This window comes from Sesamum indicum, linkage group LG14 (genome assembly GCF_000512975.1).
Source record: "Sesamum indicum cultivar Zhongzhi No. 13 linkage group LG14, S_indicum_v1.0, whole genome shotgun sequence".
Taxonomy (NCBI): Eukaryota; Viridiplantae; Streptophyta; class Magnoliopsida; order Lamiales; family Pedaliaceae; genus Sesamum; species Sesamum indicum.
This window is the reverse complement of record NC_026158.1, coordinates 483903-509850: the sequence shown is the minus strand read 5'-3', so window position 1 is coordinate 509850 and position 25948 is coordinate 483903. Positions and strand designations below refer to the sequence as shown.

Sequence of the window (25948 nt, the reverse complement as noted above, 5' to 3'; positions counted from 1 at the left end):
TTCGCGTCCTTGGATATCTTGGCGTTCGCTGGAAGAGCCTTTTTCATGATTCTACTCACGTTGGCGATGGGAAGGAACCTGTCTTGTTCTCGAGGTGAGGTCTCGTTGTGGTCCCGATGTCCCCCCGATTCATTATCTGAATCCGCCATTTTTTTTTTCTGCGGAGTTTATTTGTATATAAATTTCTTTGTGAAACTGCTAGTATGCGCAAAAGAACTGCTTAATACATATATATATACACACACACAGTAGAGAGAGAAGAGGTTTTGATATTCAATCGAAGCTGCTGAATTTTCAGATATAATCTTCGGACTGCTAATTCAGACGGAGTCGATGCAGTTGTGAGCTGGACTGAGAGAAGAACGCTACCCTTTTTCAGTAGAAATTTGAAGGAGAAAAGCTGAAATTTAACGTCGGGGCTAAAAACCAAAACCGATTTATCCCCCTGAAACAAAAGAGAAATCAATCGAAAAGCCAATTGCGGACGAAATTCAATCTCAATCAATCACAGATAGAATTCGAGGGTTCCTTCCTGGTTGAAATTCCAGTTTGACTAGCACAACAATCAGAATTCAAAAAAGAAAAAACAAACAGAGAAAGAGAGAGTGAAGAATCAGACTACTTCAATACAAGAACAGCGAACCGAGGTTTAGAGCGAGATCTCCGACGAATATTCCGGTGCCGGAAAGTCGTAACAGGACGACGGAGCTTAATTTATTCAGCTGAGAGAGGGAAAGGAGAGAGAGAGAGGGGTTTTGGAGGTGGAGAGAATGTGAGGTCCGTTGGATCAAAGGCTATAATAACGCGATCCTATGAGACACGTGGGCGATTGTGGACCGTTGCATGTCGATAACTTTGCCTTCGGCCACAGGAATTTTCCGCCATAGGATTGGGAGTGGGTGGGCGGATCTATACCGTCCATCCTCGGACCTGGCACGTGGTGGTCTCCGAATGGATATCCATCATCCAATGAGGATTCATTAATGATTTACGTGGACCACGGTCAATTTCTCTCACCTAATTTTTACCTTTCTCTTTAATTTAAATTTTTGCTTGTCATATTTTATGTATTTCACTACAAAATTCTTACTATTTATTATGGGCCCAATTAATTTTATTACCCCCTTCTCCTTTTGTTTTCAATAATAAAATGGGGTAAATTATTTCAATATTTTTTTAAAATTAGATTTAATTATATAAACATCTCCAATCTTATATAAAAGTATAATTTATACCTCTTGAGGTTGATATCATTTACCTCAAATGATATTTTATAAGTTTTTGTTCCTAATGAATTATCGATATAAATTATAATTACAATCCTAGTAAAAATTGAAATTATATATAAGTCTTAGATCTTCTTCTCTTTATAATGAGTTGGAGTTTTAAGTATAAACATGTGAGATCCGAATTAAAACATATAATCCATCACATAAGAATGTGAGAGTGAGATGTATAAGTGCATATCAAATTGTTATTTGACATCCGCTGTGAGAATGAGATTATATGTCCTTTCCTTCCCATCCCATAACCCTCGTTTGAGACTCAGAAATAAAATTGTGTCCTTTTCAGTTGAATATATACTAACATTTCAGATTAGATGTCGAGCAATGCATGTGTATGTATATACAATATTTGTAAATAATGATGTTGATTTTGTTTGAAAAGGTAAGTTATGTAGTTGAGTTGAGAAGGAGATGGATGCATCTAAGTAACATATGATTATTTGTTTAGAAATGATGGTTGTTGGCTTTATATTCTTACTCTTTAAGCAACCAAAATGGTGTTGAATGTGATCATAAATCAAAGAAAAGCAAACACTTTTCTTCAATTAATGTTTAAATTTAAATATATTAAATGGGATACTATTGAGAAAAATAAATATAATGTTATTTTTTCTAAAATTATAAAAAAAAAGTTTAATAGAACTGAAATTTAAAACTATGATTACTTGTGGACGATGGGAAGAAAAATAAGATATTTTTGTTTAGGAAAAAATGCAGCTTTACATGAAAGCATAGAATTTTGGAGGTGGTGGGGCCTACTCTGGGATGATGAAGTCAAGTCAACCATGGCTTGACCATTGCACCACCAAGTGTGTGATTATTCCCAAGTCTTTCTCTACAGTTGATCAGCATTCATTCAGGGAAGATTCTTCCACCAACATCATCATTTCTTCAATCAAATCAACACCACTTTCTTCTATCTAAAATTACAGTGAGAATACCATGTAGGTGCATAATTTTAATTTTTATTATATTTGTTAAATTTTATAATATAAAAAAAATAAATTATTATTTAAAGTTTATAAAATAAAACAATTTTAAATAGGAGTGAATAGAAATTAATTAATTAAAGAGATATAGTAATATTTTTAAAAATTAATATTATCATAATTACGTAATTTTATTAATTTAAACAAGTATTAGTTAATTGATAATTCATTAATTCAGAGTTAATTGGTTGTAGTAAGAAGAATTAGAGATGAAATATAACTAGATTTAAATTTTACGAAGAAGCCAACAACAATAAAACATATTTCACTAAGTTGTTCTAAATATATTTGTGATTTTATAAAATTATTAATTTATAATATTGGAGGGACTATAAGTTTATAAAAGGGTCTTTCGAAAAATTATTATTTTATTACTTTATTAAGATATTAATTTAGACCTTGGTCCCAAGTCGAGATCGGGAAAAATTATTATTTTAGACAAGTTATTAATTTATAGAGATCATACTTTTTGTTTAAGTGAAAAAGATGAATTATTATGCTTTTATTAAATAAGTAGATTACAATCATCAATATCAAATATTTATATCTAACAACTACCAACGACTATTCTATAATAATTATATATTAATTAATAATATCAAATAACTATATCTAATCAACATCTACTATTAAAGTAAAATAACATCCTACACGTTGGTAGGGTTCACAACCCTTAGAGTCATGAAGCCTCATTTTCGTCGTCAAGTTAGGCGGATTAGATTGTTATTTGTAAGTTATTGTAGTTATTTAATTGAATGAAACAAAAGAATATAAAATGAATAATTGAAGAGCATTGATAAAATGAATATTTTTTTAGGAATAATTACACTCCATTCTTCTGAGAGTTAGTGTAATTATACATAAACTCCCTGTAGTTTGAAAAATTATATATAGTACCCTTGAAATTTGGTTCTGTCTAACAAATAAGCTCATCTGTTAGTCAAAATTATCAAATTTACTGATATTAACAAAAAAATTAGAAAAAAAAAACTATATTTACTGACTTATAGCAGGTCAAGTAAATCATTTATGATTATATAACTTCATACGTCTTCACACATTAATGCATGTGAGAAGGTATATCTTTACCAATATGGAGGTAGTTTAATCTGAAAAAAATTATTTGCGTATCTACAATAAGTCAGTTTTAAAGCAGTTATGGGCAACTATCAATTTTCATTCATTTTTTTTTAATTAAGTAAATTTGATCTAATGAGAATTAATTTGTTGGATGAAAGCAAATCTTATGGACGCTAGTTATAATTTTTCAAACTATAAAAAAATTATGTAAAATTACATTAAATTTCAAGAGAGTGAGTGCAATTATTTCTATTTTTTAATATATAGGATGGAAAATTATTAATAAAACTAATCAGTTGAAAGAGACAGTTATTGGAGGTATGATGTGATAAGTTGAATTGACAGTTACCACTCTACTAGATTAGAGTGCTATCCCACTAAAGCTTCAAATGTCATATCCAAAATCGATTATCATAGAAATATCTGATGTGGTCGAGGATTTTCGGCTAAAGGATAAAATTGAGATTTTTATCATGATGCGATTGCGTACCAGACGAAATACAATTTTTGTAAAGGGGGTGCTCTTCTCAAGAGAGTGATGTCTAATCAAATGAATGGTAACTTGGATTAAAAAATTAGTATTTTGGTATTTATAGTGGTATTGAAAATTATATGGTGTGATGAGTTGTATTTGCTTAAGGTGTTTCTCCTACATATCTAATTACTTTTTTACCATTACAATTTAATATATATTTTTTTACTAATGTATATCAATATCTCAAATCTAAATCTTACAATATGCGTACCCATTATCATCCAAATCAAAATTTGGAGGTTATGATTGCTTGTCATCTTAATATATATTTTTTATTAGTAGAATATGTTTGAATTGTATTATGTTGGATCAAAAATACTTCAATCAATTGAATTGAGAGAAATCTTTGATGAATAATGGAAGATGGAGCCAACTTCTCTTTGAAACAATACCATCAAATTGACTAATGTTATATTTGGCGTAGAGAATTTGAATTTGAGGAAAAGATTTGAAAATTTTTAAATGACTAATATGAATTTATAATATATAATATCACACATTATAGTTCAAAATAAAAATTTGAAAAATCGAAATCTTTCATGGCATGACTTTATCCAAATAGATTTGACGGATTTGTTACTATGGATATGAAATCCTTGGATCCAATTCTGTCAATTTAAACACAAGATAAAAGTTCCAAGTAACTGGAAAGAAATCCAGTCAAATTTGCAGGTAAACATGAGTGCCTGAACAGGGGTGGTCTGAAATACATGTGTTGTTAAAAAAGAAAGATACAACATAGATTGTCAAAAGAATGATTTTATACAACACTATACAACTAGGCCATGTCTACATACGTACAGGTGACTTGTATATACGAAGCCCGAATTTACATGTGTTTAGTAACTCTACAGTTAACAATCTACATGATCTTGTGAAAAACTGCTGTATGAACATGCTTAACCCAACAAAAAATGCGGGGAAAAGCATTACAACAAAGTCAAAATAAGAAAAAGGGGACGAAAACCGCAAGACTGTGTGCCTTTTTACTCTGATATTACATCACATTCATACAGTAACCAGATCCCAGACATCAGCATTTTAACCTGTAGTACTATCCACAAACATTGAACTAACGAAATGTCTGAAAACTGAAAGGGTTACGCTGTAACGGATCTTGGCTAAAGAGGTTTCATGTTCCACTACCCATTTTGCGATAATCCAGACTTCAGCAGGGGCAGCTTCAGGTCACAAATCAATTCCTTCCAGCTAGCATCAGAAGAATTATGTGAGAAAACACTGGCAATATGACATGAATTGTCTAACTCAGTAATGCTTATAACAAGTGTAAGGTCAGATAACACCAATCACAGCTATGCAAGTCGCAAGCACATTAATATCAGTATCAAAGCAAATTGTCATGGAGTAATTAAAAGCAAAAGGCAAACAGATCAAGAAATGTCTTGGAAATACAGTACTCCCCGCTATCTTCCTTTCCTTATTACACAATTTGATATGACTTATTTGCCTCCGCTTCAACCATTCTTATTCAGTGCTCCCCTAAGAAGAGGTGCCTACATGTTCTAGGGAACTGAGGCCATATAAATGCAACGAAAGCTTCTACGGCTTTACTGATAGGAAGCAAGAGAGTGTTCATTGGGTAAAGAAAGATTTAGTGAGTTATGGATAACGAGATATGATTATCATGTCGTGCTTCATTCCTTTCTGAGCTTCTCAGTAGTAAACAGTATTCATTCTCACTAAATGTTCTCTAATAAGTTGTTTAGTTCTGAATTAGAGAAACGAATTGAACATTCAATTTAACATAATAAGAGATTCAGAAAAATTCATATCACGTGTCACGTTACAGCAGTTGAAACAATATAATCCACAATGAACAAGCATACCCGATTCAAAACCTGTGACTAATACAACATCCATAAGAAAGGAGTCATGGAATGCTAACTTAAGTTAAATAAAGGCCCAAAACTTGATTAAGTTACAGTTAACAAATAGTTTGGTTTCTACTGCACCGGGTTCATGCTCAAGTGCAGATGAATCCCAATTTCACCGATTACTTTTGACAGGGGAATAGACATCCATGACATCACCAGACAGTCGAAAAAGGACAATTATTCTCAAAACTTACTCAAGTTGACAAATGCACTAACTAAGAGTCAAGCCTCATCCAGTCCAGCTTAAAAAGTTTGATGGCTAACCAACAATTTACTAACTCAAACTTGTTAGTAAACATCATGAAGGAAAACTGGTAAGATCTTACAAGTTACATGATATAATATGCAATTATCCAACTACATAAGATAGGGGGGAAATGGGGGCTGGCAAGTGGAGGGGGTTGTTATACTAATGTGCTATTGCTAAAGCTTGAAGATCAAGTACAGAGTAGTCGCAAGCCAGCCAAGTGAAACAAATACTAAAACCACAAATTGTTCAAATTATCATTTGGAAAACATGAGTGTGAATGTTAAGGTTGAAGTTGAACAACTTACTTGACTCGTACGTTCAAGAAAACCTGTTTCCTGAAGGAGTCCTCAGAACACTGAAGTAATGGGCGTAATTAGAACTCACAAAGTGCACTGATGGCAGGCATCCAATAAACCAGCTAGCAAAACATCGAGTGACCAGTATCGCAGTTGGTTTAGTGCACAATTGCTTCCTCTCTGAAATAAATCCTGACACATTCTACAGACCCTGAGTTAATCGGAGGTTATGCGGCGCTTTCTCCCAGAATCACCATCTCTTTTTATTGATCTCTGTTCTTCCTCGTCTGATGACCTAGACTTGTGTGAGTTCTTGATGATTTATCATCATATTCAGGCTCACGATTCCTATACCTCTGATGATCAGCATACCGGTCTCTATCATCCCTACGGCGATCTCGCTCACGTTCACGACCACGATCTTGGTCTGACGAACGCTCGCGGTCCCTATAACAGTCCTTTCCCTTGTCTCTTCCCCCATCTCTGTCATCACGATGTCTCCTTTTTGACCAATCATGATCACGTCCAGTATCTTTTTCTCTAGGAAAATCTCTGTCATAAGCTGCTTCTCTATCTTCTCGCGACCTCCTTTCTGAAGAGCTAGACCAGTCCCTTTCTTGTTCTCTGTCTTTTTCCTTCATGGCATCTGGCCTTGGCCCTCCTTCTTGACTTCCTTCTCCAAACTCATGGTCAGAAGCAGCTACTTCCCCATAACTAGACTCTCCTGCTCTCCCTTCATGGTCTTCGCCTGCCCATCCCCCCACATTAGGATCCGGCCATATTCCCATATTAGGTCCCTCAACTCCAGGAGTGGGCATCATTCCCATGGCATTCAAAGGCATTCCCCTCCTCAAGAACGCTGGATTAACATAGGGAGCCACACCAGGCATTCCAACATTTCCAACAGGCCCAAACAAAGGTAACATTCCTGGAAAGGGTGGGCCAGGAGCACCAGGAAAGCCCCCATAACTATCCATTCTCCCCATTGGGCCTCCAAAAGCAGGATCAAAGCCTTGTCCCATCATTGCTTGTGGATGCAAGAAAGGAGGTACAGCACCAATACCCTGTCCAAATCCATTACCATAACCTGTCAAACCACGAATCGCCATTCCACCTGCCCCGCCCTTCATGGTGCCAATTCGCTTCCTATTGCCCATCCCTCCCTGAGAATTACCTCTACCCCAATTTCCTCTCCCAAAGCCTCTACCATTATTATCACCACCAGATTGATGATTCCCGCTACCTTGTATGCTGCTACCAACACCACCAGATTTGCTAGGCAAATCTCCTGGCCCTCTCTGTGGCTGATTAGCAGTTTGGCCCATCTGTGGTTGGTTCGTGTTGACCTGGGCTTCACCCATTCTCTCAAATGTATGGGGTGAGGCATATGCAACTACGCATGGTCGCCCATTAAATATATGCCCATTCATCCCTTCCTTGCAGGCAGTGGCGGCTGCTGGATCATAAAACTCAACCTGACAGTAACCTTTTGACTTCCCAGTATCTGTCTCTTCAGAGAACTTCACCTCCTTCACTGGCCCATACTTGCATAGTTCTGCTTCCAGTTGAGCATCTGTTGTCCACCAATGCAAGTAATCAACAAAGAGAATTGTTCCTCCACTCCCACCACCAACAGTTCCTCCACCCACACCTCCATGTACATTTCCACCAGTCCCGTCCATATTCCTCATGTTTCCCACATTGTCACGACTTCCCATATAGACACCATGTGGCTATCAATACCAATCTCATTCGCATCATTATTTCCCCTATATCCCACATTCTGATATCCCTCAACTCCACCAGGAACCGTAAACGAAGCCCCCCCATCTTGTAAACCTATACTTCTATTCTCCACCACTGGCACCGGCCCGGTAACAACCGCCGCCTTGTTCTCCGGTACTTGCTCACTTCTTTGCCCCAAGTAATCCTCCTTATTCCGCATCGACTGAAGAAAGTTCTTGCTAACATATATGTCATTATAGAGATCTCCACAATCATCTTCCTCCTCGTCAACGACGGGAGAGATCACATCTTTCAGGTGTAACTGCTCGTTGGGATCTCTGCCGTAATCTCCATGTCCACCCTCACTTTCATCCATGAATCAACTTAAAAATCACAGTAGCGGCCCTCAATATCTCAGCTCAAAGGGCTCAAACCAGAATTGTCAGAAACACAAAGACTGTTCCTTCTTCCTTCTTTACTCCCAAGTGGAGAAACCCTAATCTTGATCTTGAAGCTTCTGCTGTTGCAATGTCACTATGAAATACATCTATAGAGAAGGATCCACTGATATTGGGTTAAATCTCTCTCTCCCTCCTTTTTTTGAATGCCAAAATATCAAATACTAGAACATGAATGTAAATAGTTACAAAATGAAAATACCAACGTAAAGGGTTAATTACACTTAAACCCCTTTAAAAATATAAACTTATATATTTTTTTTAAAAAAATTAAAATTACACTTATAATATAACAACGTTAAATGAGGTGCAAAACTAAAATTTTATATATATATTTTTTGTTAATTTTAGAATTTTTTTATTTAAATTCTAACAAAAGCAGGTCAAGTGAAAACAGTAAATTTTTTAGGGGTGTAAATATAATTTTATTTTTTTTTAAAAAAAATATAATTTCATATTTTAAGATAAAATTTAAACGTAATTAACCCTAAAATAAATATAGACTATTCAAGTAAGCATATACGTATGCTTGGATAGTCGTTTTGAATTTTATTGTGCTATGTTATACAGTACTCTTTATTTTTTATCTAAAATTAGATAGGTGTAACTTGTTTATTTTTATAAAAATAATCACTGATGTAGGTCGTGTAAAATCAGAATTTTCGGGTCGGATCGTTAAGTCGGATCGCTGGGTTGAGGTCGTCGATTCCCTCTTTCGAGCTATCTGTTGTGGATCCTGAGAACACAACACAGCAAACGTAAGACTAACTGAGAAGCCCTCGGCGATGGCCCTCCGATGCTTAAGTTAGAAAAGGTGGGGTTGAAAATATAGTAACGAGATCGAATGAGATCACAAATATGGCGGTAAAATGAAGTGGTGAAAACGTGTTTGAATAATCATAAATGAGGGTATTTATATTTGTACGGTACCCTTTGCTTAGGCGACATGTGGCTCCAATGAGGGCGAGCCACGTCACCCCTCTGTAAGAACCTGATGCCGCCGCCGCTGTACCTGCGCCATGGGTCCCACGCGCTCAGTCCTAGAATACATAAAAAAGTGATAAAAAATATAGGGGTATTTTGGTAATTATATAACTTCCCTTATCAATCACCATATATATATATATATATTGAATAAAGTAATATAATTTAAAACATGTTTTAATATCAAATAATACTTAAACAAACATACAAGTGTACTATTGATTATCTTTATTAAAAAAATTCACCTATTTTTATAAATAAATTTAGTTCATAAAATAATATAGTATTTTTGGTATTCAATATACTGTTACGTTTTTACACGTACTAATTACTTTTAATTTAAATTTAGATTATTTTTAATTAAATAAAATTATTCATAATTTTATTTATTTATCTTTTCAGATATATAATATTCACATGTTTTGCCACGGGACACTAACTAGTTTTGCTATAAGTTGGTGACATATTTACGCTAAATTACAACGATCAGGATTTAATGTCTAATATTATTTTTATAGGAGGGTAAAATGAAATTAAATAATTTGAAGTAACAAATTTTGATTGTCGTTATATTTATCGATCAAAATACTCGTAAATATATTAATATCCTTTACATAATAATTTCTTTAATTAACTGGCTCAGTAAATAATTTTTCTGACTAATTTAAAGATTCATATTTTTACTCGAGTTAGCTAATAATTATACGAAAATTCTCAACCCTATGCATAATATTCAAATTGATTTATATAAAAATTTCACTTTTTGTATATATGTGCATATAGATGAGCAAGCCTGACGTCATGAATTCAAATTTCATCAAATGTGTGAATATTTATTATACTTATTATAAGTTGATTGTTGATTTATTTAGCGTGCTTTTGTTATATCAACGTATTGATTGACTTAAAAACAGTTCAATTTATAAGTTATGACTGAGATGATAAGATACGCTTTAGTTACAACATAACTTTGAGTCTGTTTTTCATCATTCTCGAATATTATTGGTTGTTAGTAATGCATTGATAAGTATGCTTATTATTAATAAATGTATAGATACTAACAAGTGTGTTAATTATATGTTGATGTAATAAAACATAGAGTAAATTCATTGTCATTTATTAATAATTAGATCAAATTATATAAATATTTTTTATTTACTTTTTTTATGAAATTATAATTATACCCCTTAAGGGGTGTCAGTGTCATATTTTTCAAGGGGTGTTTGTTTATACTTTAACTTTTAATAGAGGTTATAATTGTAATTACAAATATAAATTTTGAGACGTGTATTGTGAATTTACATAAAATAATGGGGTGTTTGTGTATTTTGGTTTGGATTGAGGGTTCTCGGTATAATTTAGCCTAATATATAATAACTTTTCTAAAAGAATTTAGAGTTTTTAATTTATGATCATAGTAGGTATGAAAGTCAAATATAGCCGTTGATCAATGTGGCCAACGCCATGATCAACTTTTGTATTGATCTAATCATTGATCAAGGGACAAAGAATTAAACAAACAAAGACAAAGTGACCGAGCCAGCCGGTCAGTGGCTTGATCAACGGTTATATTACCTTCTATAACCGGGAACAAGGGACCCACAATCCCCCAACGGTCATGCTACCTGAACGCAGCGTTTCGTTTTAAATTCTCCTATATAGAGAGCTCTCCCTTGATCTCTTCCCCCGTCTTCATCCCGACAAAGAATAATCGGCGCATTAATTGCCCCACCAACATTCCAATTCCTCGGTCGCCGGAATATTCCCTGCATCAATATTGAAAATGAGTAATTTATTCGCCGTCGCTGTTCTGATCTTGTGTTTGCAGTGTCGCAGCAACGCACAGATCACTGGCGCACCTTCTCCAGCACCGGCGAACGCCGCTGTCCATGCCCCGCCCCCGGGGAAAACTCCTGCCCCGGTATCTACTCCGACGAGCCCTCATTCGTCCCCGGCGAAGTCTCCGGTGTCTTCTCCGCCTTCAAAAGTTTCTCCATCAGTTCCGATTAGTTCTCCGAAACCCAGCCCGTCTGCTTCCCCGGCACAGGCCCCTACGCAGAACGCTGTTTCTCCGGCGCCGTCTCAGTCCGCCAATGTGCCTGCTCCGAGTCCGTCTCAGGCGAGTTCTCCGCTTACCCCAGTGAGCAGCCCTACACCGGAGTCATCGCCTCTGCCTTCGACCCCAGCGAGTTCCCCGGAGGCAGAGGTTCCGGCTACCGCTGCCACTCCATCCGCGGGTGTTCCTTCGAGTTCTGCAACACCATCGGAGTCTCCGGACATGTTCCCGTCCAGCAGTACTCCGCCGGTGAGTTCGGCGCCGGAAAGCGCACAAGGGCCAGCGGCTGATGATACCTCCGGTTCAAACTCGGTATACGAGGTGTCGGCTGTTCTTGCTGCGCTTGCTCTTTCGGCCGCTTTGGCCATTTAAGAATAGGTCTACACCATTTCTTATTACATATTCTTTGTGAGATAGAAGTAGTTTTTGCGAGTTTTGTTGTACCGTACCTACCCTGCTGTACTTTACTTCATCTTACTGAATTTCGATTTATTACAGTGTGTGTAAGAAAGCCATTCTTTTGTCTACGAGTGAACAAAAATCTAATCTTGCTATATATGACTTGCAATTAGTTCTGTATACTGTCTCAGAATTGCAGACCACTCAATTATACTTGTCATTTCATCATCGCTATATAATTTAAAAAAAGTGATGAATACATGACAAATAAAATAATCGAAACTATAAAATCTTCGAAAACATCAAAGTATCGAAAGACTAAAAGCTCGGAAAAATGTCAATGGGGTTTAGCAGAGTTGGCCAATCTTGCAGCTGAGGACCCCGGCGGATGGTATAATGCTAGTAAGAAGCGAAGCCGGTCTTGCGACCATGCTCGATGCTTTTGTGTAGCTTTCTGGAGTTCTATTTCCAGAAGCTGTGAAGTAGGCTCCATTTAGCAACACATCCCCATCCGATCTCCAGTTCCATCTCTTCCACTCGCCGTCTCCCTCTGGCGTTTCACGTTTTGTGACCTGAATCAAGTTCAATCTATGAGTGGAATAGACATGGGAGAAAATTTATTTCGTTGTTGTGTTTCTTATACATATACCTCCTTTGGAGCATCGTCGTCTAATGCAATGAAGACGTTGCCTTGACTATTGATGGTTGGATTCGCACTTCCTCCTATCGCGTACATCTTCCACCCCGTGTATACGTTGTTTACAACATGAAAGTATCCGTGTCTACACCTTCAACGTCCGAGACGAGCATATGTTGGAATTTGTAACAGAATGAAATCAAAAGTTGTGATGTGTTTATAAATAGTTTACCTGGGAATTCTCTGAACTAAACCTTCTCCAAAATAATTAAAAGCAATGGTGACTTGCATATTCTTGTCCGCAACAAAATCATCGCTATGGCCCATGAGCATGACTTCATTATGCTGAAACATATAGTTGTTTGAGATGGTTATAGCTGTCGATCCATAAACTATATCAATAAGGCCGTCGTAGCAGTTTGCCAACGTACAATGGTCAATCCAGATGTCCTGTGCCCCAAAAATCGATATGCCATCCCCGTCTGAAATGCCTCGTAGTTGATAATGCCGTGGTGCATCCGTCACCACTGCATTCCCTGCTGGGATACAGTTATGTATATAAATTCCATGGAGGATGATATTAGTTGCACCTTGTATGGTTATGCATGGCCCGTTCGATATCTCAACATTGAATCCTCTACCATCTATGGTCTTATATGAGTTCATCATGAGCTCTTCTTTCAACCTAATGTTCATGTCATGATCAAAGATGATCCATAGGGGTACATCTTGGATGACTGCATGTCTAAGCATGCCTGGGCTTGGGTTCTTGGGGTCATCACCCTCAGATGTAACAACATAGAACTCGCCATCTCGTCCGCCAATGGCATTGCGCCCGAACCCAATTCCACAATCCGCCAGCACTTTACGGTTGGCTTCCCAATCGGGATCACATCTCCAGCAATCATCAATGGGATTACCCGTCCTGCACGACCCTCGTCCCAGTTGGTCCGTTGAGTTCTTAATTGATCTCCTGCATCTCAAATAGGTCAAAATCTTCGTCCAACCGGTTTCATGTTACATGAACTTGTACATTCGGAGTGTAATTATTTGCCAATTGAGGCAAAAAAACACGAAGCAAGACAGAGCCATTAACCACACGACAAAAAATAATTAAATACATCTACTCAAAGACGACGAACATAAATTATTATAAAAATAGACAAATACCACTGAATTGGTGACGACAGATGTGTTACCGGACGCGAACAAAGTATAGGAAGATGCAAGAGCAAGGCAATGAATATGAGAAAGATTTTTGACATTGTTGCTTAACTATGTAGCCCTAAGGAGAAATAAAGCAAGGAGTTTGGTGGTTAAATATGGTGAAGATCCATCAGACATAAAGGTGATAATGAATTGGAAGGTGTTAAAAGTTGTTGGCATTCATGCCAATTAACTCACCGTCGCAAAAACTGTTGCTCTACAGCTCTTGCATTTAGATTGTGAATTGTCACAACATTGATGACTTACTCCCATCTTTTCATACTTTTACATTTTTACTTTGAAATTTCAGTACGCCTTTTTATATTAATGAATAGTGGTGCGTGCGATTTGATCGCGGATCCGAAACTGTTGGACCTTAATGTTGAATTTGGGCTAATTGAGTGAAAACTCTTGAGAAAGAGTACCTGCAAAATAAATGGTTAACACTCTGAAGCTTAAGTTAGTCTCGGATTCAAGAGCAAATAAATATTAAAAAGATTATTTATTGAATCGATATAATTTATTTGTTGACTTTAATCATATTAATATGTTAATTGAAACATGTATTACTAAAAAAAGAAAAAAGAATAATTGTGTATGGAACTTCAAGTTGTGTCAACTGCAACTTTTGAGTTTAAATTAGTGGATTTTTGGGCTTGAAAGCGATAAGACGATAAGAATTTGGGCCTCTTTTCTGAGCCCAAATAGGTATAGAATGGACCATTACCAGATTCATGCATCAAATGTTAAAACATCACCGGGTAACTTCAAAACTCAAATAATTGATTAAAATTTTTTTTAATTGAATAACTGTTTCAAAAAAAATATATTTTAATAAATAATTTTGCTAATGGTAAAATGAGGCTCAGCTTAATTAGCAAAGTTGGGTCCTATAAGTACGAGACTATGGGTTCTAGATTTCATTTGGTACGTAATTGTTGAATCAAAACTTTAGAATATATTATTGATTAAAAAAGTCAGATAAATTCCATTAAAAATTTGGTTTAAAATGAAGTGTAATAAATTTGGATTTTACACACTTTCAAGATGAAATATTCGCAATAAACCAATACAAAATTTAGGCCATGTGCATCTTGATGGAGAGTTGATCTATGTAAAAGTCTATGATGTTTAAACTCAATAAACAAGCACCCAACATAGCTGAGGATAGACATAGAGAGCAACACAAGACGAAACACAATTGCTCACAGTGAGACAAGGAAGAGGATAAGTATCTGAAGCCAAAATAGAGATTCATCCCTAACCAAAGTATAATCGACAAGCTAAGAAGGAGGGAACCTCGCCCACAGCTGGCCATCCCTCCTCAATCGAATCCCTAAATCAGCAATTATGCTTTATCTCGTTGATCATTGGCCTTGCTTATGATTAGTAATGTGTATAAAGAGGTAATACAATTGGGAAAGAGGACACAAGCTGCAATCCATGAATCCATGAGAGAAACTTGCAGCTCTTTTGACACCCCCAAAGTAAAACGAGCTATCTCATGCGAGAAAGAATACAAAGCCTACAGGCTTCGGATGATAATAGAGAAGTAAGAAGTTGGCTGTCTAGATAAAATTACCAAAGGAGGCCTACCATGATATAGCCTAAGTTGTCCCAAAGCGCATAAGGTATACAAATTTGAACATTGAGATGTTAATTTATTTTTTTTCAAGTTTTAACCCAAAAAATTTGTAGAAAGTTAGATAAATCTTGTTTACTTCACTAAACTCAATTTTTTTTACTCGTATCAATATACTATTATTTATGTTAATATATTAGAAATTTTATAATATATTAAAAATCGATAAATAATCTTATATCGAACATTTTTAAAAAAAGAAACAACAGATAATAATCGTAAAGAAAGGAAAAGAGAGAAGTGGAGTACTGCACCAGATGACCAAATCGTAACCGCCGCGAAGGAAAGAACCTCGTAGAGATGAGATCATGCGTGCTAACGCACCCATTTTCCAGATACTACCCAACTACCATCCCCTTTTTGAGTGCAGTTAATAAATAAATATTTATATGTTTTTATTGTCTATTGAATATATATATATATATAAGAAATAATCAATTATATGATAACACACTACTTATAAAAAATAATTGATCACACAATAAATATACTTAACTACGACAACAAGACCTTACTTAATCGGTCTCATAAACGTACGTATGTCTACTTCTGTAATAATTTTTTATTTTTTTATTTTATTTTAAATGTATTTATTAATTTGAATTATTGATGTATTAAATTAGCATTTAAATTTGAATAGATTGAATAATGTAATAAATCATATATTAGTATATAAAATATCTTTTAGTGTAGTAGAATTTGCTTCGAACAATAATTTTTGAAATTTTTGTATTTTTTGGCATTGGTTATTCATTACTAATCTTAATTACTTGTGTATATATTATGAAGGCATACTTACACTTTCATCTCTTGAGGTTCAATGAAATTACATATAACTTCATTATTGTCTTCGAAGTTTGCTTTTGTTTAATAAATAAATCTCTTTGTTAATCAAAATTTATCAAATTTTCTTATATTAATAAAAAAAATTAAATAAAAATTCACTTTTACCCCTTATTGATTTATGATGAACTTATTACATATCAAATAAATCTTTTTAAGATTAAATTATCTTTATATATTTTCACACATTAAAGAATATGAGAAGTTATATCTTCACCGTTATAAAGACAATTCATATCAATTAATTCAATAAATTTTGACTAAAAAATAAATTTATTTGTTAAACAAAGCAAATATTAGGAATACTAACTATAATTTTAAAATTACGAAAATTTAAATATAATTACACAAAATTTTTAGGAATGTGAGTGTAATTATCCCTATTTTTAATTTAAAAATGGAAAATGTGGGAAATATTTTCAATTTATTTGGGAAGAGAATAAATTAGTTATTACGGGTGGTGCAATGCAATCTGGGGCATGATTTTCTGCAGGAATGATGCTCAAACCACGTGATGTGTTGGGACGCTTTTACTTTTTCCACTTTCTCTGAAATCTTCAGTTGCAAGAAGAGGGAAGGAAAGTCGCTGGATGTTAAAACCGCGCTTCTTATTATTTATTATGTCTTCAAAAATCGCATGTTGTCATGATCAACCTTAATAACATCATTAATCAATCAGACTCCAGACACCCTATCCTGAATTATTGTCCTAATCTGGTTGGAATCAGCTGTAGTTAACCCCAATTTCCCACTCATTTCTATAAACTCCCACTTCACTCTTTAGCAGTCCAAGAACCAGAGCCAGAACCATACCTAAATCTTTCCCCGCTACTCACAATGCAGCTCAGCCGCGCTGCCGCCGCATCTGTGGTGGTTTTATGTATCTCTCTGTTTCTCCTTCCCTCAACTTCCGACGCCCACAATATTACCCGCATTCTCGCCAAGTTTCCTGAGTTCTCCACATTTAACCACTATTTAACAGTGACGCAGCTCGCGCCGGAGATCAACCGACGAGAAACAATTACAGTTTGCGCCGTGGACAATGCCGGAATGGCGGATCTACTCTCGAAGCACCTAACGCTTGGCGCACTCAAGAACGTGCTTTCGCTCCACGTTCTCCTCGACTACTTCGACGCTAAGAAGCTTCACGAGATCACCGACGGCACCGCCCTCGCCGCCACCATGTTCCAGGCCACCGGCTCTGCCACGGGGTCCTCCGGCTTCGTCAATATCACTGATCTCAAGGGTGGAAAGGTCGGGTTCTCTCCCGAGGACAATGGCGGGGTTGTTTCCGCCACTTTCGTCAAGACTGTCCAGGCCATACCCTACAACATCTCCGTCATTCAGATCTCCACCATCTTGCCGTCACCTGAAGCCGAGGCGCCGGCCCCCGGGCCGAGCCAGATGAATCTCACCGCTCTCATGTCAGCGCATGGCTGCAAGGTCTTCGCCGAGACGCTGTTGGCTAATCCGGCGGAACAAACGTTTGAGGACAACATTGAGAGCGGATTAACCATATTCTGCCCCGGAGACGACGCAATGAAGGGTTTTATGCCCAAATACAAGAATTTGAGCGCAGCAGGTAAACAATCGCTGCTCGAATATCATGGAATACCGATTTATCAATCACTCTCTGGTTTGAGATCGAGCAACGGATTAACGAACACCTTAGCCACCGACGGCGCCAACAAGTACGATTTCACGGTGCAGAACGACGGAACAGACGTGACGATTAAGACGAAAATCGCGACGGCAAAGATTATTAATACTTTGATTGACGTGCAGCCATTGGCGATATACGAATTGAACAAGGTTTTATTGCCAAAGGAGCTGTTCTCAGCTCTTGCTCCCACTCCCTCTCCTGCTCCGGCACCAGCCCCGACTCCTGAAGCCGATGCAGAGTCTCCGAAGCCGTCGACGAAGCACAAATCGCCGCCGGCACCGGCTGCTCCATCTGACTCGCCAGCGGATGCTCCCGACGGAGACGTGGCGGATCAGACTGCGGATGGTAACGGCGCATTCAGGTTTAACGGTGGAAGATTTGGTGCTGTAATTTTGAGTCTTTGGTTTCTATTTTTGCACTTGTGATTTTAGTATTTTACTTTCTAGGTTTGATTTTTATTTTTTTCCTTTTTCTTTTAGGCTCTTTTTGTGAAATAATTAATGCCCGATGGTGTTGGTTATTCAGTTTCTTTTTTTTTTTTTTTTTATATCCCTATTAGAATTTTTAGGACTTTTGTAATTTTATTTATTTTTAAATTACGTGAAATTTCGATCCAAAATATAGTCATCAGTCTTAATTTCGCAAATTAAACAAATTCAGCTTTTTTTTACAATTTTTCTTGTTCCCATGGAATTCATTTAAGGGTAAATTAAAAAGAGTCCCCCTAATATTTGACATAAATACGAATATCCTTTCATCATTTAAAAAATTACAAATACCATATAATATTTAATAAAATTGTGTAATCTTTGAATTGAGGTATTGAATTGTTAGTTTTGTCATGTATCCGACTTTTGGGTATCCATCTTTAACGAAAACCCAATTTTATCAAATTTGTGTCAAGTACCAAAATACAGTATCGGATAAAATTCAATATCTAACGGAAAAAATCGCCCCACGCCCACCCCTTCACAATCTTATTATAAAACCTCATTCGGGTTATATGTCTGATAAGACTGCATTTATCTATTCAAACTTATTTATAAGACCTCAACCCATGTTTGGTCTTGTGGGAGGCGCAATGAATAGTGTGTTGCGTAGCCTCAGCACACGGTGTGTTTATGAGGGGTGGACTTTATGTCACATGGCTTGCATGCTACCACCTTCTTTCTCATTTCTCTCCACATTAATTGTTCCGGCTTCCTAGGTTTATTATTCTCATTTTTGTTTTTCGTATTATAATTTAATTTAACTCTATTCTTTTAAGTTTTTGAAGAAAAAAACTACGAATCAACACCGTATAAGTACTGATTCGAGACAAGATATTCGACGACTCGGCAGTGACATAGTAGCCTTATGAAGTGAAGGCCAACTCAATTAACTTGATTTGGATAAATAAAATTCACCTGCGTACTCAATATTAAACTTATCGAGATAGCCCATAATTAAAACCCTCTAGTACTAAAATTGGTAGACGTTCGACATTATAGGGGTTGTATGATCTTGGTGTAATAAATATATACCTGAAAATTTGTTCAACTGGGTAACAGTTGAATTGGGTATGAATCCAGGGTTGAGAAGTCAGATGGGAGCAACCAGATTCTCTGAAAAATAATATATTTCTGGAGTATTTTTGGATACTCGTGTTTTTGCAAAGGACAAATTTATCTGGTTATTTTTACTATTTTTTCTTATCAAATATCAATATAAAAGTGTAATAAAAAATCTGAACGAAGTGGACTAATATTATTAATGTTTGGAGCAAACATTGCATCGTGAGTAATGAATAATAATAAATCACATTTAGTGTTTCTAATAGTTCCTAGAACTTTGTTCCGTATTATGCTCTTTGACGGATTTTAAAAATTTCAAATGTCTTGGTATTAATTAAATTTAAATTTTATTATAATAATAAAAAAATTATAATTCAGAATAAAATGTTAATGATCTAAAGTCTTGATATAACATGGAATATTCATATAAATTCCAAAAAATATTACTGTAGATTAAAAATTCATAATTTCAAATTTTTCGACGAAAATTAAGGTCATTTAAGTTTGGGCCTGGGCTTTTAATGTCCAAGCTTCAGGGCTTAAACAATTAGGCCCAGAAAACTTGTGGGCTTAGGCATGGGCCTAAAGTATCCAAATCATAGTTGGGTAGGAGCCTTTCCATATTATGATAGTGCCGACCAGAGTCGCCCCTCGATCGACCTGTTATCGATAGGGATTTTCTATCATATTTTAGTGTCACATACAGAAGGGCTGATTCCGCGTTCCTCCGGTTCATTACAACTAATCTAACAAGAAATCGAGGTTTGTTTGTGAATATATGAATAGTATACGATGCACTCGATCGATATGTGTGTGCAAAAACATCTAATAATTATAAACAATTAATCTTTAATTGATAGAGTTGGAGGGATATTTCAATATAATTATTAAAAAATATTAAAATTAAGAAATGGAATTAATTAAAAAATAAACATAAATATTGTAAAGTTGGTAGGAGATGAGTATTGTCTTTTATAATTGGGGAGAGAGAGGAGAGTGAAATGTTTGGTTAAATGGCAACGGCTACATGACATGTGATTTCACTTTGTATTTATTTTTTTATTAATAATGGATTCATATTTAAATACATTATGGAAAGTTTAACCCTTTCTTCACATGAAATTCAGTGTCTTTGCATTATTATTCTCTTCATTTCCCCAAAGTTAGAGAGAGAGATTGAGTGGGGTGGGAGCATGTGGACTGGTCAAATGTTGGAATGCTGGTTTTTCTATTGTACAACGGCTTCTTTTCATGTTTTTTATCTTATTTTCTAACAGGGTGGACCCCATTTACTACCACTCATGCTTTCTCAATCATACACTTCTCACATATATTTCTTGACAAATTCTTTGTCTTTTTATTGTTTTGATTTCTTTTTTGGTGTTAATTATTTCAAACATACATATGTTATATTAAATATTAAAATGAGGATCCAAGTCTAACAGCATAATAGAGTAATCATATAATAAATGAATTATGCTCGATCAACATAGGATATAACGAGGGTAGAGCTACTAAAAATTCCCATAAAAAATGAACTTGTTCTCAGAGAATTTAGGAATAACATAACTTGACAGATGTTCGTGTCCCTTTTACAGGGTCGGGTTCAATTTGACAATTCGAAACAACAACCATCAATGCTAAAATCATCAAGACACAACCAGCTTGACAGATAATCAATTAATACATCAAGTTCTGACTCACAACCCAATCATATTTCCTAAAGCATTGAACGATTTTTAGTTGGGATGACATAACGCATATGTTACAAGCCAATTTATTTTTTCGGGGACCGAGAACTTGTCATAACATACCCCATTTCAATCACCTGACTCTGCCTCACTCAATGCACTTCATCCATCACAGCTCGAACTAGCGACATGAACTGTTATCCAATACAAGTTAAAATTATATTGAATAATTTCATTAGAAATATCAATTAAGTCCAATAAAGAGGAGAAGGGAGAAATATAAATACAAGAAGACAATAATATGATTAAGTTGGTGAAATACTTTATTCCTTAGGAGGAGCCATTTAGTGCTAAAAGGGATTATAACACATACATTCATATCCATACCAATAATGCAGAGTTATACGGTGTCGTTTAAAGCATGACCCCACCCCCCAACTCCCCTCCAAAATAATCCACTGCCTATATTACCGTTATATAAAGTCCATCATTCTCTGTTCTTCTTTCGTTCTTTTATTTTTCCTCAATTGTTTTTACTCTTCAAAGAACCGACCACGCTCCCATTCTTCTTAACCGTTTAAATCCCATTTTCCCACCTAAAGATACCCCCCACCCCCCCCCCCCCCCCCCCCCAAACTCTTATCCTCTTTTTCATGAATTCAAGAACTTCCACGATCTCTCAACTTTACATCTTTTCTTGAGAAATCCCACGTACAAGTGTAATCACACGGTATGAATCCAAGAAAGCTTCTTGTTTTCTTGATCATCTGCAGCCTTTCTTGCGGCCCGTCACTGGTATCTTCAAATAATGTGAATCTTGAGTTTCAGTTCTTTAATCTACGCAATCTGACTCTTCTTGGCGACTCGTATCTCCGGAATGGCGTCGTGGGGCTCACCAGGGACCTGGAAGTCCCGTCCTCGAGCTCTGGTTCGATTATCTACAACTACCCTATTGCTTTCTTTGATCCTGAAACCAATGTCACGGCTTCTTTCTCTACAAGATTTGCTTTTTCCATTGACAACATCAATCCCACGTCGTTTGGTGATGGGCTGACGTTTTTCCTGTCCCCCAATAACCAGACGTTGGGAAGTCCAGGTGGATTCTTGGGCCTTGTGAACTCCTCGCAGTTGACCAAGAACAGGTTCATTGCGGTTGAGTTTGATACGAAGTTGGATTTGGACTTCAATGATCCTGATGGGAACCACGTGGGGTTGGATATTGACAGCCTTATCTCGGTCAAGACTGCCAATCCAATGCTGCGGGCCATCAATTTGAAGAGTGGGAATCTGATTACTGCCTGGATTGATTACTCGAATGAGAGGAAGAAGGTGGAAGTGTTCTTGAGCTACTCAAGTTTCAAGCCGGATGAGCCACTCTTGACTGTGGATATTGACCTCTCTGATTACTTGAAGGAGTTCATGTTTGCAGGATTCTCAGCTTCTACTGAGGGTAGCACGGAGCTGCATCATATTCAGAATTGGAGCTTTCAGACTACGGGGTTTCGGCCCGTGAGGCCAAGAATTCATTCTCACAATGTCTCTGATAGCTCTGTGCCTCTACGGCCACCACCGATCCCCGTTTCTGATTCAGGGAATAGGCATCACAAGAGGATCGGGTTGGCACTTGGGATTGGCTGTCCTGCTTTCTTTTGTGCAGTTCTTGTGGTGTTTGGTTGGGTTTCTGTCAAGAAATGGAGGGGTATCAGAACAGATAAAAGCTTGAAAGCAGAGCTTGTGACAGGGCCAAGGGAGTTTAATTACAAAGAACTTAAGTCAGCCACAAAAGGGTTTCACCAAAGCAGGATTCTTGGGCATGGAGCCTTTGGCACCGTGTACAAGGCCTTTTTCGTTGATTTGGGTACAATTTCTGCTGTCAAAAGATCAAAGCATAGTCATGAAGGTAAAAGTGAGTTCCTTTCTGAATTGTCGATTATAGCTTGTTTGAGGCACAAAAATTTAGTTCAGCTCCAAGGTTGGTGTGTTGAAAAAGGTGAATTGTTGCTTGTCTATGAGTTTATGCCTAACGGGAGCCTTGATAAGGTGCTATACCAAGATTCCGAAAGTGGTAAGACTCTGAAATGGTCGTATAGATATAATATTGCTGTTGGGCTGGCCTCTGCTTTGACCTATTTACATCAAGAATGTGAGCAGCAAGTGATCCACAGAGACATAAAAACTAGTAACATAATGCTGGATGGGAGCTACAACGCAAGATTAGGCGATTTTGGATTAGCGAGGCTTATGGATCACGACAAGAGCCCTGTTTCGACTCTCACTGCTGGAACTATGGGATATCTTGCTCCTGAATACCTTCAATATGGTAAAGCAACTGAGAAAACAGACGTTTTCAGTTACGGTGTCGTTATACTCGAACTGGCCTGTGGGAGAAGGCCGATTGAGAGAGAAGAAGAAAGCCAGAAAACAGTGAACCTTGTCGATTGGGTGTGGAAGTTGTATTCTGAGGGAAAGATAGTAGCAGCAGCAGATGAACGAATGACCGGTGAGTTTGACGAGGCCGGGATGAAGAAACTGCTGCTTGTAGGCCTTAGCTGTGCCAATCCAGACAGTTCAGAAAGGCCCTCCATGAGGAGAGTTCTCCAAATCCTCAACAATGAGGCGGAGCCTGTGGTCGTCCCAAAGGTGAAACCCAGTCTTACTTTCTCCAACAGTCTCCCTCTAAGTATAAACGAAATCTTTTCAGATGGTGAAGATTGTGGATCACCTAAGTCTCAGCTGGACATCAGAGTTGATTGAAGGAATTTACTATTATGACATTCTTTTATTTGTTCAATAAGTAGAGATTCTAGTAGGCGTTTGAGTATTTTCGATTGTTGTTACATGGCTGTCGAACAGCTAGAGCTTTTGATGCCACTCAGTTTAGGCCTTGTTGTGTTTTATGATTGTTGTATACAATGACTGTTGAATAGCTAGAGTTCAATGCCATTTTTCATTGAACTACTGCCCATCTGCTGGAATTTGAATATAGAAAGATCTGCATGATCAGATTTCAGCAGCCCAACCTAAATGATAGACTCAGCTGGTTTATCTCTCAGTTGATGCCTGCTTCCGTCTTTAGCGTCATTATGTCCAATAACTGAATAACTATGTGAGAACAAGAAGCCTGTCGACTTACACATTGAAACTTCGATTTTCCTTCTTGTTTCTGCACTTGTTTTACTCTGTTTCAAAATTTTCCACACACCAAACATGCAACTCAACTATATCGGATTCGGATACTGTCTGAAACTCATAAACACAAAAACACACCGTCACACACACACAAGAGAAGGTGATCAAGTGGTGCAAATGTTTGGTTTACAGCTGAGGCAAAAGGCAGCATTGATGACAGAAGAGAGAGCACAATCCCACAAAAAGGAACAGACCCTTTGGGCCTCAACCATATCTCTGAATTTTGAGTTATATTTGCAAGGAACTTAAGAGTTAAGACACTGTCATGGCCCAACCCAACAGCTAAATTACCGCCAAAATCCAAAGTTTGACTGCTTCCAACGTTTCAGAAATGGAAGACCTCACGTCAGCTTAACTGATGATGCCCACTTCCCACTCTTCTCTCTCCCACTCTATTGCCACCTAACTAAAACTTACTCAAGAATCTGCTCTATATATACACACACTCATGCACAGTCTGCTGTCAAAGAGAGAGAATTCATCACTCCTACACTTGTATCTCTACAATGGCTTCTGCAGCAGCTGCCTCAAAACACTTCAACAATGTGTTCTTCTCCGCTGTTCTTGCAGCCGCCATGGGGCCAGTGCTCATCTCTGGCTTCCAGTTTCAGGTTGGAGAAGTGAGAGGGTGGACGATACCAACCGGAAAGGAGCCGGAGACATATAATGAATGGGCTGCCAAGAACAGATTCCATATTGGAGATACACTTTGTAAGTTTACAAACTCATAACTTCATGCCCCCTATGTTTATATTTATATCTGAAGGATGTCAGTGTGATGACAAGGGGTGCTTGTATAATTAGTTGAAAACTATGTGCGATTTTTCTGTATTGATCATAGTTGATGGAGTATAAATGTAACTATCTATAGTTAGAAATGACCACATGTGCATTTATATTCAAGAGAATGTCCCTAGTTGATAAATGCTATCTATGTTTCCTACAATCCCTATCTAATGTGTTGATTTTCATGTACTGAACTTGTGTTCCTTCATCAGATTTCAAGTACCAAAAGGACTCAGTTCTGGTAGTGACCTCTGCTGATTACTCAAAATGCAGCACATCAAATCCCATTTCCAAGTATGAAGATGGAAACACGGTTTTTCAGTTGGATCGACCTGGGTTCTTCTACTTCATCAGTGGGCAGCCTGGTCACTGCAAGTTAGGGCAGAGGGTTATAGTTCGTGTGATGCATCCGTCCGAAGTTGAGGCTCCGGAGCTCGCACCATCACCGGGCAGTGATGGAGGACCGGTTGGAGATAGCGGCTGGGAATCATATGATTGGGGCACGTTGGGTGTTAATTCCACCACAAAGCTCTTTGTTGTTTCCTACTTTATAACTGCTTTTGTGGGCCTTTTTGTCGTGCTCTATATTTCCGTGTTGGATTTTAGCTAGGAATTTGGATCATTGTTTAGTTATACTTAGATTATGTTACTTTTGGCGTTTGGTTCTTGACATTTTTGCTTGTAATTGGTTTGATGTTGGGTTTTTCTAATTTTGATGATTTTATGTTGAATATGAATTGTTACATTATCTGTTTTTACAGTGCAAGTTCACTATATACAGGTGG

General features: G+C 36.9%; 8 protein-coding genes and 1 long non-coding RNA gene across 11 annotated transcripts in view; 5 read left to right on the top strand and 4 right to left on the bottom strand.

The window, feature by feature from the left end:
* Positions 1–565, top strand: LOC110013108. The gene is made up of 2 exons (XR_002288273.1): positions 1–94; positions 299–565. It is a non-coding gene; the product is annotated as an uncharacterized LOC110013108 (long non-coding RNA).
* The window catches only part of LOC105176599 (nuclear transcription factor Y subunit B-3-like), a 1398-nt gene extending 642 nt beyond the window's left edge, over positions 1–756 (bottom strand). Inside the window, exons 1-2 of one of the 3 annotated variants that reach the window (XM_011099464.2) lie at positions 644–756; positions 1–158 (exon numbers count right to left, since the gene is read on the bottom strand). The exon at positions 1–158 is cut by the window's left edge and continues 642 nt beyond it. In XM_011099464.2, coding sequence (XP_011097766.1) covers positions 1–149 — 149 coding nt within the window. In that variant the 5' untranslated portion in view covers positions 150–158; positions 644–756. Of the gene's footprint in view, positions 159–245; positions 381–619 lie in introns of those variants that run through there. The other 2 variants (XM_011099462.2, XM_011099461.2) reach the window with 2 other exon arrangements.
* Positions 4748–8064, bottom strand: LOC105176598 (cleavage and polyadenylation specificity factor subunit CG7185-like). The gene is given in 3 exon segments (XM_011099460.2): positions 4748–5099; positions 6341–6636; positions 6639–8064. Coding segments are annotated over 2 exon segments (1500 nt in total). The 5' UTR covers positions 8050–8064; the 3' UTR covers positions 4748–5099; positions 6341–6547.
* On the bottom strand, positions 8055–8636 carry LOC110013111 (the record flags this gene model as incomplete). Its single annotated transcript, XM_020698822.1, has 1 exon — positions 8055–8636. A coding segment is annotated over exon 1 (378 nt), but the record flags the coding sequence as incomplete, so codon positions are not given.
* Positions 11265–12069, top strand: LOC105176597 (vegetative cell wall protein gp1-like). The gene has a single exon (XM_011099459.2). The coding sequence runs from the start codon at positions 11282–11284 to the stop codon at positions 11924–11926; it is 645 nt and encodes a 214-aa protein (XP_011097761.1). The 5' UTR covers positions 11265–11281; the 3' UTR covers positions 11927–12069.
* LOC105176596 (probable pectate lyase 22) lies at positions 11977–13862 on the bottom strand. The gene is made up of 4 exons (XM_011099457.2): positions 13761–13862; positions 12823–13563; positions 12603–12741; positions 11977–12525 (listed from the first exon to the last, which is right to left on the bottom strand). The coding sequence occupies exons 1-4, from the start codon at positions 13853–13855 to the stop codon at positions 12301–12303; spliced, it is 1200 nt and encodes a 399-aa protein (XP_011097759.1). The 5' UTR covers positions 13856–13862; the 3' UTR covers positions 11977–12300.
* LOC105176595 (fasciclin-like arabinogalactan protein 1) lies at positions 16908–18418 on the top strand. The gene has a single exon (XM_011099456.2). It carries the CDS (start codon positions 17119–17121, stop codon positions 18367–18369), a length of 1251 nt encoding a protein of 416 aa, XP_011097758.1. The 5' UTR covers positions 16908–17118; the 3' UTR covers positions 18370–18418.
* On the top strand, positions 21828–24126 carry LOC105176594 (probable L-type lectin-domain containing receptor kinase S.7). Its single transcript, XM_011099455.2, has one exon. It carries the CDS (start codon positions 21921–21923, stop codon positions 23940–23942), a length of 2022 nt encoding a protein of 673 aa, XP_011097757.1. The 5' UTR covers positions 21828–21920; the 3' UTR covers positions 23943–24126.
* On the top strand, positions 24665–25889 carry LOC105176627 (early nodulin-like protein 1). The gene is made up of 2 exons (XM_011099500.2): positions 24665–25088; positions 25376–25889. Exons 1-2 carry the CDS (start codon positions 24884–24886, stop codon positions 25771–25773), a joined length of 603 nt encoding a protein of 200 aa, XP_011097802.1. The 5' UTR covers positions 24665–24883; the 3' UTR covers positions 25774–25889.